The sequence below is a fragment of the Podarcis filfolensis genome, assembly GCF_964270895.1.
Source record: "Podarcis filfolensis genome assembly, chromosome: 3".
NCBI classification, from domain to species: domain Eukaryota; kingdom Metazoa; phylum Chordata; class Lepidosauria; order Squamata; family Lacertidae; genus Podarcis; species Podarcis filfolensis.
This window is the reverse complement of record NC_139606.1, coordinates 37,991,065-38,007,444: the sequence shown is the minus strand read 5'-3', so window position 1 is coordinate 38,007,444 and position 16,380 is coordinate 37,991,065. Positions and strand designations below refer to the sequence as shown.

The 16,380-nt window shown below is 42.4% G+C and overlaps 1 protein-coding gene across 5 annotated transcripts in view; it reads left to right on the top strand.

The window, feature by feature from the left end:
- Positions 1–16,380, top strand: part of COL9A1 (collagen type IX alpha 1 chain) — a 61,900-nt gene that overhangs the window by 30,377 nt on the left and 15,143 nt on the right. For all 5 annotated transcript variants that reach the window (XM_083607221.1, XM_083607223.1, XM_083607224.1 and 2 more), the window contains 9 exons: positions 1,551–1,604; positions 2,706–2,759; positions 2,883–2,936; positions 4,569–4,622; positions 5,654–5,698; positions 5,791–5,844; positions 5,954–6,007; positions 12,234–12,287; positions 13,082–13,153. In XM_083607221.1, coding sequence (XP_083463347.1) covers positions 1,551–1,604; positions 2,706–2,759; positions 2,883–2,936; positions 4,569–4,622; positions 5,654–5,698; positions 5,791–5,844; positions 5,954–6,007; positions 12,234–12,287; positions 13,082–13,153 — 495 coding nt within the window. The remainder of the gene's footprint in view (positions 1–1,550; positions 1,605–2,705; positions 2,760–2,882; positions 2,937–4,568; positions 4,623–5,653; positions 5,699–5,790; positions 5,845–5,953; positions 6,008–12,233; positions 12,288–13,081; positions 13,154–16,380) is intronic.

The following is a 16,380-nucleotide window of genomic DNA, read 5'->3' as shown; positions in this document are numbered from 1 at the left end:
GGTTCAAACCCTGGCATTTCCAGGTAGGGCTTGGGTTGACTCACTGCCTGAGTGATGAGGAGAGTTGCTCCTCATCACTGTCGCAGTGGTGAGCTGGATGGACCAATTGTCCGACTCAGTACAGTGGTACCTCATTTCCGAACGTCTCCTTTGACAGACATTTCGGTTTTCAAACACCGTAAACCCAGAAGTAAATGCTTCCGTTTTTGAATGCGCCTCAGAAGTTGAAAATGCCTCACGGCTTCTGCTTAGTGCAAGATCCTGAGGCCTAACTGTCAGCTTTTGGCTTTTCGGTTTTTGAACGTTCCAGAACTCAAAACGGTTTTCCGGAACGGATTGCATTCGAAAACAGAGGTACCACTGTATAAGGAAGCAGCCTACATTCCTGGGTTGATGCAGAGATAAAACAGAATTTCCCATTCCCAGAGGAGGATCGCCTGCTGTACCTCTGCATGTCATTATACTTGTCTCACCTCCTTCCAGTCCAGAGGTACTCTCAGAATAGTGTCTCACACAGAAACAGAGTGGGAGAAGTGAGGTCAGCCAGAGCCCCTCGTGATCTTAAATTGGGGCCATCTTTTATAAAGTTAGTTATTCCCACATGGGATTTTCATACAGTCCATGTGGAAACATCAAATTCAATTTTCTCTGTTCTTCAAGAAGATAGCAAGAATGAGTTTTCAGTAGTATGAGACATTGGGAGTACCTTAAATGAGGTGTTTATGTTTGTGATGCATAAGTATAAAATGATGATGGACATTTTGTATAAAATAAGATAACATTGTCTTTTATGTCTTCACATGTAAACGTAACCATTTCATGACCGGCTTATTGTTTCAGTTGTGTTTTAAATTATGAGCCCTATTTCACCTAGGAAATCTTTACTGAGGGTGCAGTAAAACTCCTGAAGCAATTGACACATAGCTAAAGAAGACCAGAATTCCAAAGCCCTACTTTCTGTCTGTCTGAATGATTTCTAGGCTGTCTTTCAATATAAAACTCCCACGGTGGTATGCAATCAATAATTTAAAAAGTAACAGTAAAATAGTGTACAAAACAAATATATAAGCACAGAAACTACAGCCATAAAAACTAATAAAATCTAGTAGAGTGCCATAAAACCAGAAACAGTTATCAAACATGCTGAAATAGCTACTCAAATAAAAAGGAAAACATATTTGTTTGGCTCCCAAAGAACAAAAGGTTTAGTGGCTGGCAAGTTTCCCTGAGGAAATCTTTTATATATATAGATGTGCTTCCCCTGTATGCATTTATAAGCTTTTGGGATTTACAGTAAGCTAAAGATTGGCTTGGCTTTGATATTTCCCCGTTGTCCAAGAATGAGGGACAATGACACACAATCAATTCACCCTTGTCTAAGAAATGGCCCTTCTTGACCTGTTATCTTGAGGCTTACATCATAATATGCAGTTACAGTAACTCTTTAGAAACATGGGAATTTACCTTGCCTTTAGCCATCATCGTTCACATAACTTTTATTTAATTATGACAAGGAATTGCCAGTTAATGTGCTTAACATTTCTTTGCAGGGCGACCAAGGACAAAGAGGTTCATTGGGGGAGGCAGGCCCCAAAGGCGAAAGAGTGAGTTCTTATTGAGTTCCAGTGGATGACTAATAATGTACCATTGATACCACAAAACTACCAGGCCCTCTGCCTGGTTCCCTGTAACCTCACTTTTCGCAGTGAGGGAACTGCCGGAAGGCCCTCAGAGCTGGACCTCAGTGTCCAGGCTGAAGGATGGGGGTGGAGATGCTCCTTCAGATATACTGGGCTGAGGCCGTTTAGTGCTGTAAAGGTCAGCACCAACACTTTGAATTGTGCTCGGAAACGTACTGTGAGCCAATGTAGATTTTTCAGGACCTGTGTTATACGGTCTTGGCAGCCACTCCCAGTCACCAGTCTAGCTGCCACATTCTAGATTAATTGTAGTTTCTGGGTCACCTTCAAAGGTAGCCCCACGTAGAGCACATTGCAGTAGGCCAAGCGGGTGATGACTAGATAACCATTGTTTCCATACAATGCGAGCCTAACCTTGGGCCTTGGGCTCGAACAATTCCCATTCTCCTCCCCTCCTCCCATGCCACTGGAAAGAGGTATAAACAGCGATTCAGTTTCACTTTCTATGATTTCTGGCTTGTTAGATGTGAAGCAGAAATTGTGGTGTAAAATGAACTCGGTTGCAAAACAACTCAACTTCAAGCCATGGGTTAGGAAATTAGTTTGTTTTAATAAAGTAGAATTTATTTTCAACCACAGTTTCTGTTTTATATGTAGCAACAAGCTTGGAATCATGGAAAGGGAATAATAAAATTGTAGAGTTGGAAGGGACCAGAAGGGTCATCTGTTCCAATTGCCTGCAATGCTGGAATCATTTGCCCAATGTTGGGCTTGAACCCATGACTCTGGGATAAAGACTCTTGTGCTCTTCTGACTGAGCTATCTCCAAGCACAAATGTATTCCTCTTCCAAGTGGAGAGAGGAAGGGGTGCCCTTGACCACGTACATGTGAATTGCCCCATTGTGTGCACGAACATCGAAATAAAATGGGAATAAGGTAGTTTAATGCTAATACACTTGACTTAAGTTATTCGAGAGGAGCCATTCACCTTGCTTCATTCAAGTGTGTGTCCCTTAATATGACTATAATGTTCAATAAGCTTTAATTTTCTTCCTTTTTCTTAGGGTCCTGAAGGTGTTAGAGGAATTAGTGGTCTTCCTGGGCCTAAAGGAGAAAGTGTACGTATAGTCTGATTATTATTAATCATAGCATTTGTAATTTACATTGCTATCATGTATTATGAAACAAGTGTGATTTACATAATGGCAACGTATTACAGAAGATGTTACTTCTTTCTCAAGGGCTTACCGGGAGTTGATGGCCGTGAAGGGATCCCTGCCATGCCAGGAGCAAAGGTACTTAATTCATCGTGCTGTTTAATTTATATTTTCAAAACGAACTGCTCACTTCCATATTGTGTGGATTAGGAGCGAAAATCACAGAGAATCAGTGCAGATTAGGTGAACTGATAGAGAACAGAACTATTGATTATGATTAGCGATATTATCTCTCTGGGTCCTGCATATCCAGAGGCAATAACGGTGACTGGTGTCTCGAAAGAGTAATAGTCTGCCCCATCAAGTTGCTCCTAATACGGTGTCTCTTGACCCCACCCACAACTCCTCCCACCTTCCCTATACCAGCTCTGCCAATGGAAGCTCCTCCTCCCATGCCAGTGGGCGCCATGATGATAGCTAAGTGGAACTTCTGTGAGAGGTGTAGGCAACCTTTGGCCCTACCATTGTTGGTGAACTGTTAACTCCCATCAGAACTAGCAGACATGGCCATTAGCCAGGGAAGATGAGAGCTGTACTGCAGACTGTGCTCAGCTAGGACCACCAAGTTTAAGGGAGTGTCCTGTGTTCTGGCACTTTGGTCTAACCAGCAGCTACCTCCTTATGTTCTAACGGAGCAGTCAAATGCCAAATTACCACTTGTGTCACACATGCATGAAAGGAATCCTTTACACATATGCCTCCACCAATTAACACCCCCACTTATTTCCCATTTAATTAAGGTAATTCATTGCTAACATTCATTTCCCTTCATATTGAAATGCCCAATTTCAATATGCAGCTCTCCAGTCTTTGGGGTTTGCACACAGGGCTGCCTCATGGGAAGCCATGTCCTTAGTGAGCCCCAGATGTTGATGCTGTGCAAGACGCCAAACCAGTCAGATCTCCACTTAAAGAGGTAGGACATGCAGAAAGCAGAAGTGTGCTAGTTAAATGTTATGAATGAGCCACTTTTGTCAATGGTGAGCCAGTCTGCTTCTGCTCCTACTGCATCTTCATGAAGAATACGACAGTCACTCAAGTTGCACCTAGCATTATCTGTGGGTGTAAGCAGAGAGCAAACCTTATTTGCCTCTTTTGTGCACCCATACTGGCTGGCTGGGGACGCGGGTGGTGCTGTGGGTTAAACCACAGAGCCTAGAATTTGCCGATCAGAAGGTCGGCGGTTCGATTTCCCGCGACGGAGTGAGCTCCCGTTGTTCGGTCCCTGCTCCTGCCAACCTAGCAGTTCGAAAGCACGTCAAAGTGCAAATAGATAAATAGGTACCACTCCGGCAGGAAGGTAAACGGCATTTCCGTGTGCTGCTCTGGTTTGCCAGAAGCGGCTTAGTCATGCTGGCCACATGCCCTGGAAGCTGTACGCCGGCTCCCTCAGCCAATAAAGTGAGATGAGCGCTGCAACCCCAGAGTCGGTCACGACTGGACCTAATGGTCAGGGGTTCCTTTTTACTTTTACCTTTTTACTGGCTGGTTGAGTCTTTTGGTTAACTCCCAAGTACTATCAAGTTGTTAACAACCAGAACAACAGGGATATTACATTCCCATAAGTTAGCGGTTTGGAAAAGGATGCCACAGTATTTTTTTTAAAAAGATACTAACTTGTTCGTTTGGGCTTTTTTTCTGAATAGCAAACAAGCAGACAGTTTGTACTACAACGGTTTTCATTTGATTGATGCAAACGTTTCCTTCCAGGGTGAACCAGGAAAACCAGGCCCTCCAGGTGATATAGGAGTTCAGGGACTGCCAGTAAGTATTCTGTGCACTTTAAATGTAAAACATAGTTAAATTTCCAAGCCAGACCGAAGCTTATTAAGCCTTCATTTTCTGTAATGACAGGAATAGTGAGAGTCTGGGGGAAACCATGAGGAGCGGAGCCTTTAAAAATTAGGGTGTAGGTAGCATGATTCAGTTTTACTGGCATGATCCTGTTTGTGTTAATTGCGTACGTAAAGGGTAAGTTCCAGGATTGTCATGGAAGCTTTAGAGGGCACCCAAGCTAGGAAGCTAGATAAAAATGTTGATATCTCTCTTTAAGAGAATAGACCATGCTCACTTCCTCACCATTTCACCAAGGTGCAGCCCAGCCATTCTGTCTCCCACTGCTCCACCCAGATACAGCTAAATCTAGTGCCGCCTATGCAACATGACGACATCATCCCTGCAAGCATATTATGGCTGTGCTGAAGTAGATGTCAAAGACTGTTTGGCTCCTGAAGTTTTCCTACATCTTTTGTAATGTATAGCATAGATTAGTTGCATGTACTACTATCAAAATTTGTTATTTTCCTTATTCAGAAGACCACTTTACCACAATCTCTCGCTCTCATTCCAATTCCTTGTGCCTCACTATATTCCTAAGGTGGGATGAAACCATAAGGAAACCAATAGATCAATCAAATAAGATAGTTGCTGTTGCTGAAAACTGGGCTCTGGTATGAAAATCAATGCGTTTTCATAGCATGCTTTTAGGAACCAACTTAAGCATGTGCTTAAAGAGTATTCCATGTCCTTTGGAGGGGGAAGGTTAATTATGTTGGCACTAGTTTGGGGTGTTTTTTAAAATGGATTTTGGCTCTGTTGAGACATGCTTGTAAAAGGTCCAATATAATTCACTTGATGACATAGCTTGGCAAAAAGAAACAGTTCCCAACACTACGGGAGACACTCCTCCAATGCAGACTGTAATTGCCCGAGGGAGCAAGGAATATTTGGACCTTGTAAGTACATAGAACATTACAAACATTTTAAGGCAATGTGTTTTCTTTGTTTTGTTTTAGGGTTTACCAGGGTCTCCAGGAGCAAAAGGTGTTGCTGGACCACAGGTAAAGTATTCTAGGCAATCTGGGAAAGATTCCAGATGTATTTTTTAATTATTATTCCACACTTGTGGCTAATTCTCCTTGTCTCCCAACAGGGTAATGCAGGTCCTCCTGGGATACCTGGCTTGATGGGGAATTCGGGTAAACCTGTAAGCTCCTTTTTTTTCTCCAGTTTCATTTTATTTTTTAATAACACTTGCACATTTTGTGCAGAATCAGTTTTAAAGCACGTTCTGTTCTTGTAATCGTGTTAAACAGGGAGAACAGGGGCCACAGGGAGAAAAAGGGCCCATCGGACCCAGAGGCCCATCGGTAAGTACTTGTTCTGCTCTATCTTTAGGTTCTGGGATTTCAGTTATAGGCCAGTGATGGAGGAGACAAGGTCTGCACAAAAGCCTCTTGTGTTATTTGCCTGTGACGTAAACTCTTTTAGCTTTCACATCAATTTCTTCCAGTCCCAAATTAGTTGTTTACATTTGCCTCACATTTGCCGAGTCATAATACAAATAAACTCAGCCCGATATTCCGTAATGAGTTAAACACTCCAACCAAAACCATGAAACATGTAAGTAGAATTATATATGATAAGCTGAACACTAGTCTACAGATCCACGTCATGCAGAGCTTTCATGGTCCCTAGAGGGACTGAAGACCCTTACACACTATGCCAGAAGTTGTGGGGTTCTTTTTGGTTCTTCTGTTGTGAACTGAGGATGAATTTTAGCTGCACTGCATGAAGTCTTAGCTATTGTTTATGACAGAATGGAAGCGTGACATTTCTTGGAACCCTCTCAAGAACCTGTCCCTGGGTGGTCACTAAGGGTCAGCCTCTCAGCTACACCACTGTGTCCAGACTTCATTCAAAATGTTTGGTGCTGCCACCTACTGTGTTAGACAGAGAATTAGGGTGCCCCTTTTATATTTTATTACCCCATGAAATAATAATATATACATTATCCTATATATTGGACATAATACATATATGTTTAATGATGCATTAATTGTTTACCCCATGAATATCCTTGAATATACTAGTACCTATAATTTTACATAACTGTTTATTGTACATAATATTATAAACCATACGACTATTAAATGTGCATTATTAGCTCATTTATCTGATTTAAGAACGTTATGTCTATCTCATGCATTATTGTAAACACTCATGAATATCCATTAATCACTACCATCCATAATCTTACATTCAGACATTACCTGAAATATCTCTCAGCAACGTGGAAGTGCATTTTACACCTGGTTATTTATCAATCTGGCATATCACATGAGAATCATCAGCCCCTGTATATAAGGCTGTATATAAGTATCACGTCCATACTTGTGGGCCATGGCTTGATCCAAGGTAGGTCGAAACAGGAGCACCTCTACCATGCAAATGTATGGTACAAGATTAAGAAATGGGTCCTCAAATGCATGTTTGGGTTAAAAGTGGGTTCTGGGCCTGAAAAGGTTGAAGATACTTGATCTACACTAAACACAAAGGGTGAGATATATTTCTTTGGAATCCACATAGACCAATACACAGGCACAATTTCAAACCTAGTATGCAAGTGTTGTTCTAATGAAACCCACTTTCTGGAATATGTGCTAGTAACATCACAGGTTCACTAAATGGTGTTATATAATCCTCCCTGCCAGGACTGTTAATACAGGCTTGCAGCAGGGATTCTTCTTACCCAAATGAAGAAAGGCGATGGGGGATCAAAAGTGAAGTATACTTAAGGAGACAGTGCACTATTCTTGAACACAGAACACTGAAAATGTGGCAGTGGATTTGGGGAATACTGCTTGCCATCTTTCTGAAAACCATTGTGCTCCATGCAAAACTGAGTTGCATAGAGTAATAACTACCAAAGTCAAGGGATTATTCCTTTGCTTTATCTTTCAGCTCTGCCTAGTGACACAATAACTTCATATATATTTTTCCAGAAAAACTCTTTATTTGCAAAAATTGCAAACTGTTGGTGGCTTTGAGCAGAACTGGTTTAGATATACTTGGCTATTTCCCAAATTCCTTTCTCTAAACTGATGCCGGTCTGAATGTTTTTGGACAGCTCTTGGCTAATAAAGAACAGGGTAGTTCCTTAACCGGATAATGCAAGATAATCTTCTAAACTATGTTTTTAATCCTGTAAAATGCAACTAAGGGTTTATAAAATCAGCAGTGCGTAGAAACCGGAGCTACCATACTGTGTTAATTATTAACCATCCCCACTGCAAGCTCTGGAAGCAGTTCAGATTAGACTCTGAACGTTCTAGTTCTAGTGACCAGCATGACATCTGCTAGATTTCTGTAAGCTAATAATGGTTTGCATAAGCTGATAGATGTGCAAAACATTCTATAAATCATGCTTTCAATGAGAAACGTGGGGGAAACACTGCTTTACACATTAGTTTACACCAATTGTTTCGTTATATTTATAAATTTACAAATCATTCTTAACCATACAGTGGTACCTCAGGTTACAGATGCTTCAGGTTACAGACTTCGCTAACCCAGAAATAGTACCTCGGGTTAAGGGCTTTGCTTCAGGATGAGAACAGAAATCGTGCTTCGGTGGCATGGCGGCAGTGGGAGGCCCCATTAGCTAAAGTGGTACCTCAGGTTAAGAACAGTTTCAGGTTAAGAACGGACCTCCGGAACGAATTAAGTTCTTAACCCGAGGTACCACTGTACTTACTTGGAAGCTAGACTTCATTTCAATGGGGCCCACTCACAAGTAACTAAACTACTATAAGTTTACAGCCATGCAGCCCAGTATGGTTAACTTAGAAGCAAGTCCCATTATGGTCAATGGAGCTTCTTACTCCCAGAGAAGAGCGCCTAGGATTGCAGCCTTAGGGTCAAACTGCACATCATGCTTAATGCATGACAGGCTGCTATTTCTCTTGCTTTTCTTAAATTAATTAAAGCTGCAACACCCCCCCAGTAGTTCTCAAGAGTGTAGCATGCACGGAGGGTAGGTATTTCTTTTCCCACCATCCCCAAACTCAGTGTAGTTACAAAGTTTAGTAAAAAGTTCACATTCTATATTAAAAAGTCGTCCTTCTTGATTTATTATTCTTCCAGTAAGTTTCACCATTTCTGCGTTTTTCATTAATTTTAGTTGCCAATCTTCTTTAGTTGGAACTGCTGCTTCTTTCCATCCCATCCCTGGGCATATACAGTGGTACCTCTGGTTACAAACTTAATTCGTTCCGGAGGTCCGTTCTTAACCTGAAATCGCTCTTAACCTGAGGCGCCACTTTAGCTAATGGGGCCTCCTGCTGCCGCTGCACCGCCGCCGTGCGATTTCTGTTCTCATCCTGAAGTAAAGTTCTTAACCTGAGGTACTACTTCTGGGTTAGCGGAGTCTGTAACCCGAAGTGTTTGTAACCCGAGGTGTTTGTAGCCCAAGGTACCACTGTATCATTCTAGCTGCTGTGGTATCTTACAAAAATAATTTCCTTTGTTCTCTTGGTACCTCTGAACCCAAAATTCCTATAAAAAGTGTAGTTTGACTCCTAGTCTGCATGCATCTCCTCAACAACCTGATCAACAGAACTATCAACTTTCACCAAGCACTTGATCGGTACCTGGTTCATGGTAACATGATTGGCCAACTGCTTGAACCGCTATACTTTCACTTAATTTGATATAGCTTCCTTCGGAGCATTAGAACTATCTTCCCAATTTTTATGATCTGCTGCACAAGGGGAAAAGAACACGGATAAGATCACTGTAATGGCACAAGTCAGGGTACTGCAATCTTACAGCCAAACTTCCTATATCTTAATGTTATAGATCAAAACGTATTAATAAAACATGTATTTCATTGTTCTTTTTACCAGTTGACTTGAAGCTTTGCTTCGCACACACATTATGGAAATTGGTCTATATGATTATCGCACTTCATTTCTGGTTAAAATCTTTGAAAGCTTTCCTTTTATGCTAAATTGCTCCAGAGTATCAATTTTTAAACTTCAAAGTGTCAGACATAATCAGTGATAATGCTTTTTTTTTTTTAAAAAATGAATCAGCAGCAGTAGTGGTATAAGCAGATTATTTGTGCTCAGTTGGGCACAATGGCCCATTCTTGGCCTCACTCTGCTAGTCTTTGCCAGTTCTTTTCCTCCATTGTTTCCACTCTGTTATTTAGCAGAGATGCTATATATGGATCAGATGTGCACCCTCCCCCCAAAAGCAAGATGGCTATGCTGTTAAAATGGAGATATTTTACAGTTCTTATGCACAATGTTGTTGTTGTTTAGTCGTCTTAGTCGTGTTCAACTCTCCATGACCCCATGAAACAGAGCATGAAAAAGCTGCTCTTTTTTTATGACCATAGTGTTTTCTTGGCAAAATACTGGAGTGGTTTGCCAGTTCCTTCTCCAAGTGGATCACATTTAGTCTAAACTCTCGGTTATGACCTGTCCATCTTGGGTGGCCCTGCATGGCATAGCTCATAGCTTCTTGGAGTTATTCAAGCCCCTTTGCCACGACAAGGCGATGAAGGGGCTTTGGGACAATACAGTACTTCAGTTTGGACTTTGATGAGGCTTCACAGGAACGGGGCATCACCATAGTGGGACAGCTACCAAGAGCACCTCACTGAGTACCCTCTCACAGTTGGAAGGGACAACACTGATGGACTGAGTGCTCTTGCTTTAATTTAAAAAATATATTTAAAAAACAAAAGGCACATCAAATTGTGCCCAGAAAATGGGGGCTGAGGAGAGGGAGATAAACATATATAGCCCACAATATGCCAGGGACAAATGTGGCAAGAAGCCACTACTTTGCAGTGGCCTAAAAGTTATGCTCAGGATTCGATTCCCATCTGTAAACAATAACTGGAAAGCCTACATGCATGCTTGTTATCCTGCATGTTCATCCTTGCTGGGATGTTCTCAGAGCACCTTCCCTCTAAACTGAAAAGCTCCAAATGTTGTAACCATTCCTGAAGTGAGGTGACCAGAATTAGGGTTGCACCATAGATGTGTACAATGCCGTTACGAAAACGGCAGTTTTGTTTTCAAACCTTTCCCTAAAGATCCCAAGACAAGCATTGTGATGCAGATGCATATCTAGATATGCATTACCTCCTTATTGGCTGTGCAAGAAAAAGAACCTGGCCCTCTTCAGTAGGGCAGCTAGGTGTAGACTTTTGACACCTGAAGAACAGATGTTCAGATTTGATGCCACAACATGGTTTGGTGCTATGCGAATGAACATGGAACACACTCATATGATCTCTCCTCATCTTGAGCACGGTGATCTCATCTCTCTCTGGTTTATATTAAATTGAAGGAGAGAGCATAGAAGCCCAAGGCTTCTAGTAGCCGACTGTACTTAGACCCTCACACCACGGGTTCACATTCATGTGAATTGTCAACCTGAAACAAGTTCACACGATGTGCAGCATTACAAAATGAGATTTTCCTAATTGAAACTTGAAAAGATGTGAGCATATAATAGATTTTTTTAAAAGCACATTAAACTGGAACTGCTAGCCTGAGCAACCTAATTTTCCCTACCAAAAATATTAGTTTTTTCAATTGCATATCTTATGGTGACAAACAGAAGAAGTGGTTTTCAGTTTGTTCTAATTTTAATTATGTTCACGTGAATCTGCATCTAGAGGCATGTTCAATAATCATGTTACAAAAGTAACTAAATGGAGCTAAATTTGTGGAGAAGATTAATTAATTTTCTGGGTCACCTGAAGGTTTTTTCCAAGCCTTTCTAAAAGCTTCTCATGTTAATGACATAGGAATTTTATAGAAGCAGTGACTGGAAACCTACCCAGTTCTGAGTTCTTTTGATCCCTCCAGGATACTTAATTATTTTCCAGTAAGTTTCCTTGCTTTGCTTTGCTTGAAAAGCCATTTCATGCAATTTTGTGATGCGGCATCACATGTATTTCATATGTAGCTTCATCTTTTCATTGCTCCGCAACCTGTTGTGTTACAGTTTCCTTACGAGAATATTGACATGAAAGCTAGAATTACACCTACCCACAGTGTTTCATGTAAGTCAGTTCTGATGATGTATCACTGTTGTCAGATTATGCATACACTCATCTAACTGGTTAAAAGTGATACAATAAGAAAGTAATAAGAGCCTGCTGGATCAAGTCAGTGGACCATCTCGTCCAGCATCCTGTTCTCACAGTGGCCAAGGCGATGCCTCAAGGAAACTTGCAAGCAGAACATGGCCAGAAAAGCACTCTTACTACCCACAGTTTCCAGCAATTGGTATTTAACCATGGGAACCGAGCATCCTCTATGAAGAGATATTAGGCTGCTCATACCTGAAGAATCACACTTGAGCATATGAGCGTGTGCTTGTCCTTCCACAGGAGATACATGTGTGTTTATGATGCAGAATGAAATGGTAGTATTAGAAGCTACCTTCTTCTAAGTTGGTATTTTGCTTTTTAGCTGACTTTAAAAAAAAAAATTAAGTAAGCATTAATGAAACGATTCTTCATTTTGCTGCCGGAAAATGCTTTAACAATGCCTCCTTGTTTTCTCAAAGGGTAGCAGAGGTGAGCTGGGTCCTGCTGGCCCTCCAGGTCCGCCAGGTAAAATGGTAAGCAGCCAGTGTCTACTCCCATCAAATTCATTTTTATTTTTCCAAGAGCTTATGGTTTCCCCTTAGGATCCGTAGCAACCTAGCAGTTTATGCAAGAAGCTGAAGATGAAACATGAATACGATCATTGTTGCCTTCCCTCTTCCCAGCTTGTGACTCTACTAAGACCCACATTTTCTTATTTGAGTTCTGTAAAATTCTACTGGGAACACATCATTTTTAATGCAGTACTGTGAGGAAGAAAAATAGATATCTCTCTTTGTGTATTGCCTTAAGATGGTGAAGTTAGCTGTCGCTTGTGTTATTAATTTAAAAAGGAGCAGGAATAATGAAAGGCCAGTTTTTTCTTTTTCCTTTCCTGCTAGCAGCTATCTGGCATTAATGACTACTGAGCGTGAATGCCTTCTTTGAAATGACTCAATCTTCATTTGCATGGTTTCTGCTTGAAGGGCAGCCTGGCTATTTGGGAACTGAAAGAGCTCCCTGTTAGAGAGGAATGCTCACACCATAGGGTTGAGGAATTACAGCATCCTCCTCCATAAAGGCACAAATATTTTAGCAGATGTATTAAAAGTCTAGGAACTGCTGTTTTCTGCCTGCAGTAGATTATAGCAAACTGTCAGCAACAATTTAGCAGAGTCTATGGTTCAGAAAGAAAGCACACACCCGGCTGTTCTTATTGCTCTCCATAGGGAAAGTGTAATGTGCTTTTCAGAGGCTGGGTCTCTTTATCAATGGTTCTTTTGTTTAGTCTAAAAATTACCCTAAGAATCTGCCATCTTTGTTTCCACAGGGTGGCGAAGGTGACATAGGCCTCCCAGGTTTACCTGGGCCTCCAGGATTGCCTGGTGCTAAAGGTGACAGGGTAAGCATACGATTTGCCATAAGGAATTGCTGCAGCTACTCTTGGTCTAATTATTTTCTGAAGCCACTTAAAGGGGGGAGGAGTTAAGAACTACCAATATTGCAGGGGTGGGGAATCTGGGAGCCTTCTCGACGTTGTTGGACTCTTAACTCAAGCCCATCCAACATGGCTCACGGTCAGGGATGACAGGTTGTTGTCCAAAATCTAGAGGGCCAAAGGTATCCCTGCCCTGAATTGCTATGTATAGGTTTCTGTCCTCAGGTCTGTGAAAACTGTTGTGGTGTGTAGCCAACAAGTTCCTCAACACCACCACCAGCACACACACCTTGTTGTTTTTTACCCTTCACCTCACCTTTGCTGATATTGCTCATGATATTACTGCAACTATCTTAATTGAAATCCTTACTTTAATTAAGGCCCCCACTTCCAGTCACGCTGTGACTGACATAAAATTTTGCCTAAGAAGGGAAACTGATCACCTTATTAGAACCCCAGTTCCATCCTACGTTGCTGCTGCTTCATAGGTGCCAATTCTATAGGGCTGATGTGTCTTCAGTCTGCCCCGCCCCCCAAGTCTGCTGGGACAGGACTGAGCCCCCTCCCCAACCTTGCAGCAGTGGTCCTTGCTTGGCTAGTAGCAGGTCTTGCTGGGCCTCGCTTGGGTGGCAGTGGTCCTCGCTGGTCCTCTCGGGCGGCAGCAGGCCTCACTAGGCCTCCTCCTGAAGTGCAGCGCCCAATGCACAAGACGGCCCCTGCAATTTTGGATGGAACTCGGTGCCTCTGTACCCCTTTGATTGTTGCTAAGGGTTTTCCAGATTATTTCTGAGGTTTTTGTTTTCTGCTCATTAGAGTTCTCTCCCCTGTCCTTTCCCACTCAAGCCTCCAGTCTTTTCCTTTTGCACCCCTGGGTAATTTTAGCTTTCACATTCAAAGTCGCTGGTTGCTTAGTTAGCAAATTAAGGAAAAATCTTAGCTCTGACTTGATTGTCAAGGAGATCATTCTCTCTCTCTCTGTGGGAAAAGGCTTCTTAACTTCAGCTGTTGCTTTCTTGAAATTCTTTGCCTTGTCTGTGCTAGGGGATATTTGATGTTCTGTCAATGAGCATTCATCATTATGGCATTAGCTTAGTTGGCAGAGTGCTATAGAATTCCAGAGCCATCAGTTCCAAGGAATTAACTCGGAAAGGGTTTATTCTCAAGGGAAGTCTAATTATAGGTAGTCTTTACCACTTGCTACTGATGCCTACCTAGAGCTCTTCATTGTAGCTGTGCCTTCCCCATACTCATGTGATCTTCTCTATATTTAAAATGGAATATATATATATATATATATATATATATATATATATATAAAATTTCTGCTCCGGCCCTTGAAGTGTCTACTGGTGGATTATTTGGTCGTCCAAAATACTAATAGCTACCATTAACAAAAACCATTCCTGCTGCATTCTAGAACTCAACATCAGCCTTAGAGTTTTTCCGAGTATCCCTTAGCTGCAGTGCTTGTTGCACAGAATGAAAATATGTTCCTGGACAAAATGAAGGGCACAATCCCTTTCACTCACAGAGAGCACCACATCTCAGGCCATTGGAGTAAATACTGTTCCAGGGCCGCCCCCCCCATGCACTTCTCCTTGGGGAGTCCAATAGCCTGCTCTTTTCTAAGCCCTCAGGACATTGGTGACTTCCAGTCCTATTAGTAGTGGTAGTCAGTGCACTAGAGGGCGGAAGAAGAATGTGGCACCTGAGGTCCTCCATACATTGTGAATGGTTAGGTGTATTTCTGCAGCGTGCCCAAGGTCATTCACCATGGTAGTGGCATGCATGCCCGGAGGTGGCTTAGTGGGGAGGGTGAAGTTCTAATAGACGCCTTTGGGGCACCCTGCAGGTGTCTCTGTCTCCATGACAGGTGAATATAGTGTCCTTTTCCCACCAAGGTCTGCTTCAAACATGCCTTCTCAACCTTCCAACTTTCCCTTGGTTGTACAGTTGCTGCCCTGTCCATGTGACCCAAGGATCCATGCATGCTGCTGTGGGGATTTTTGAATCTCCTTCCCACTTGGATCCAAGAGGAATTCCAGAGTGGGTGCTTGTTGTGTGGTCTGCCAGAACCACCTAGGAAGGGGATACAAACACTCATGCATGGATTAGTGACCACAAGGAAGCAGTGTTTGATGGTACTGTCGGAATCCATCCTTTAAACACACAAGTAGGCACAGGTACTCACGTTCTCACGTGAAGATGGCTAAAAATGCAGATGTTTGACATGAGGATTATACCTTGTCATCAACTCAGATGGCCCCGTCTGTCATGGTAATATATTCAGTTATTCATGAAAATGGGTGCAAACCATTAGGGCAGACAGAAGTGAAACTTGAAGGAATACAAGAAGCGGTGTTATACTAAGCTAGGGCAACGTTACATCTAGTTCAATTTTTATTTTATTTTTTGCTTTTGTTGTAGAATGATATTTTCTATGAGGGGGCATGGTGGTGGTGAGTTGGCACAATTCAAACCCAGTGGCAGGAGAGCTAGATTGGCTCCGCCAGTGTATTTGCACTGCACTGAGCTTGCTGCTGCCATCTCTGTTCTGGTATACAGCAACAATTCAGAGTGAGGGAGGTCAGGTGATTGGCATTGCTGTAAATGTGTGGGGTGGGTGTAACTACACGCCATAGGAAACATACTGGATGTAACTGATAGAATATTATTTACACAGAGGGTAGATGGTAGCAGTGGCCTAGCAGGGTGGTGGTGGTGGCACAGGGGCAGTTTCCTCAGGTGCAGAATTGTTAGGGGTGCAAAATTTCAATGTCTGGTGCTGCCTCAATACAGTTGCATACTTCTGTTGCTGGGCTCCGTTGAAAATGGCTTCTCCTTGGAAACCAGGAAGTGACCTCTCCAAACAACGGAATGAGTCTTATTTCCGCAATTTCCTGGGTGACTCAGACACTGTTAGGCAATTGAATGTGCATGTGTACTCTGTCTATTTCTCTCCCTCCCCCCTCCTCTGTGTGGGCCCCGGATACTGGCAACCCATGCTACACCACTGAATGGTAACCATATCTGGGGGGTGTATTTGTGCTGCATCCTGAAATTGGCAAAAACAGGTACAACACACTGTTTCCCTCCTAGCACTGCAGGATGTTGTGATGGCCCAAGATGCAGACAAATCCCATGGGAACAGTGCCTGGCCAGGTATTCTGACTTGGAAGTCTCAGGGTAGC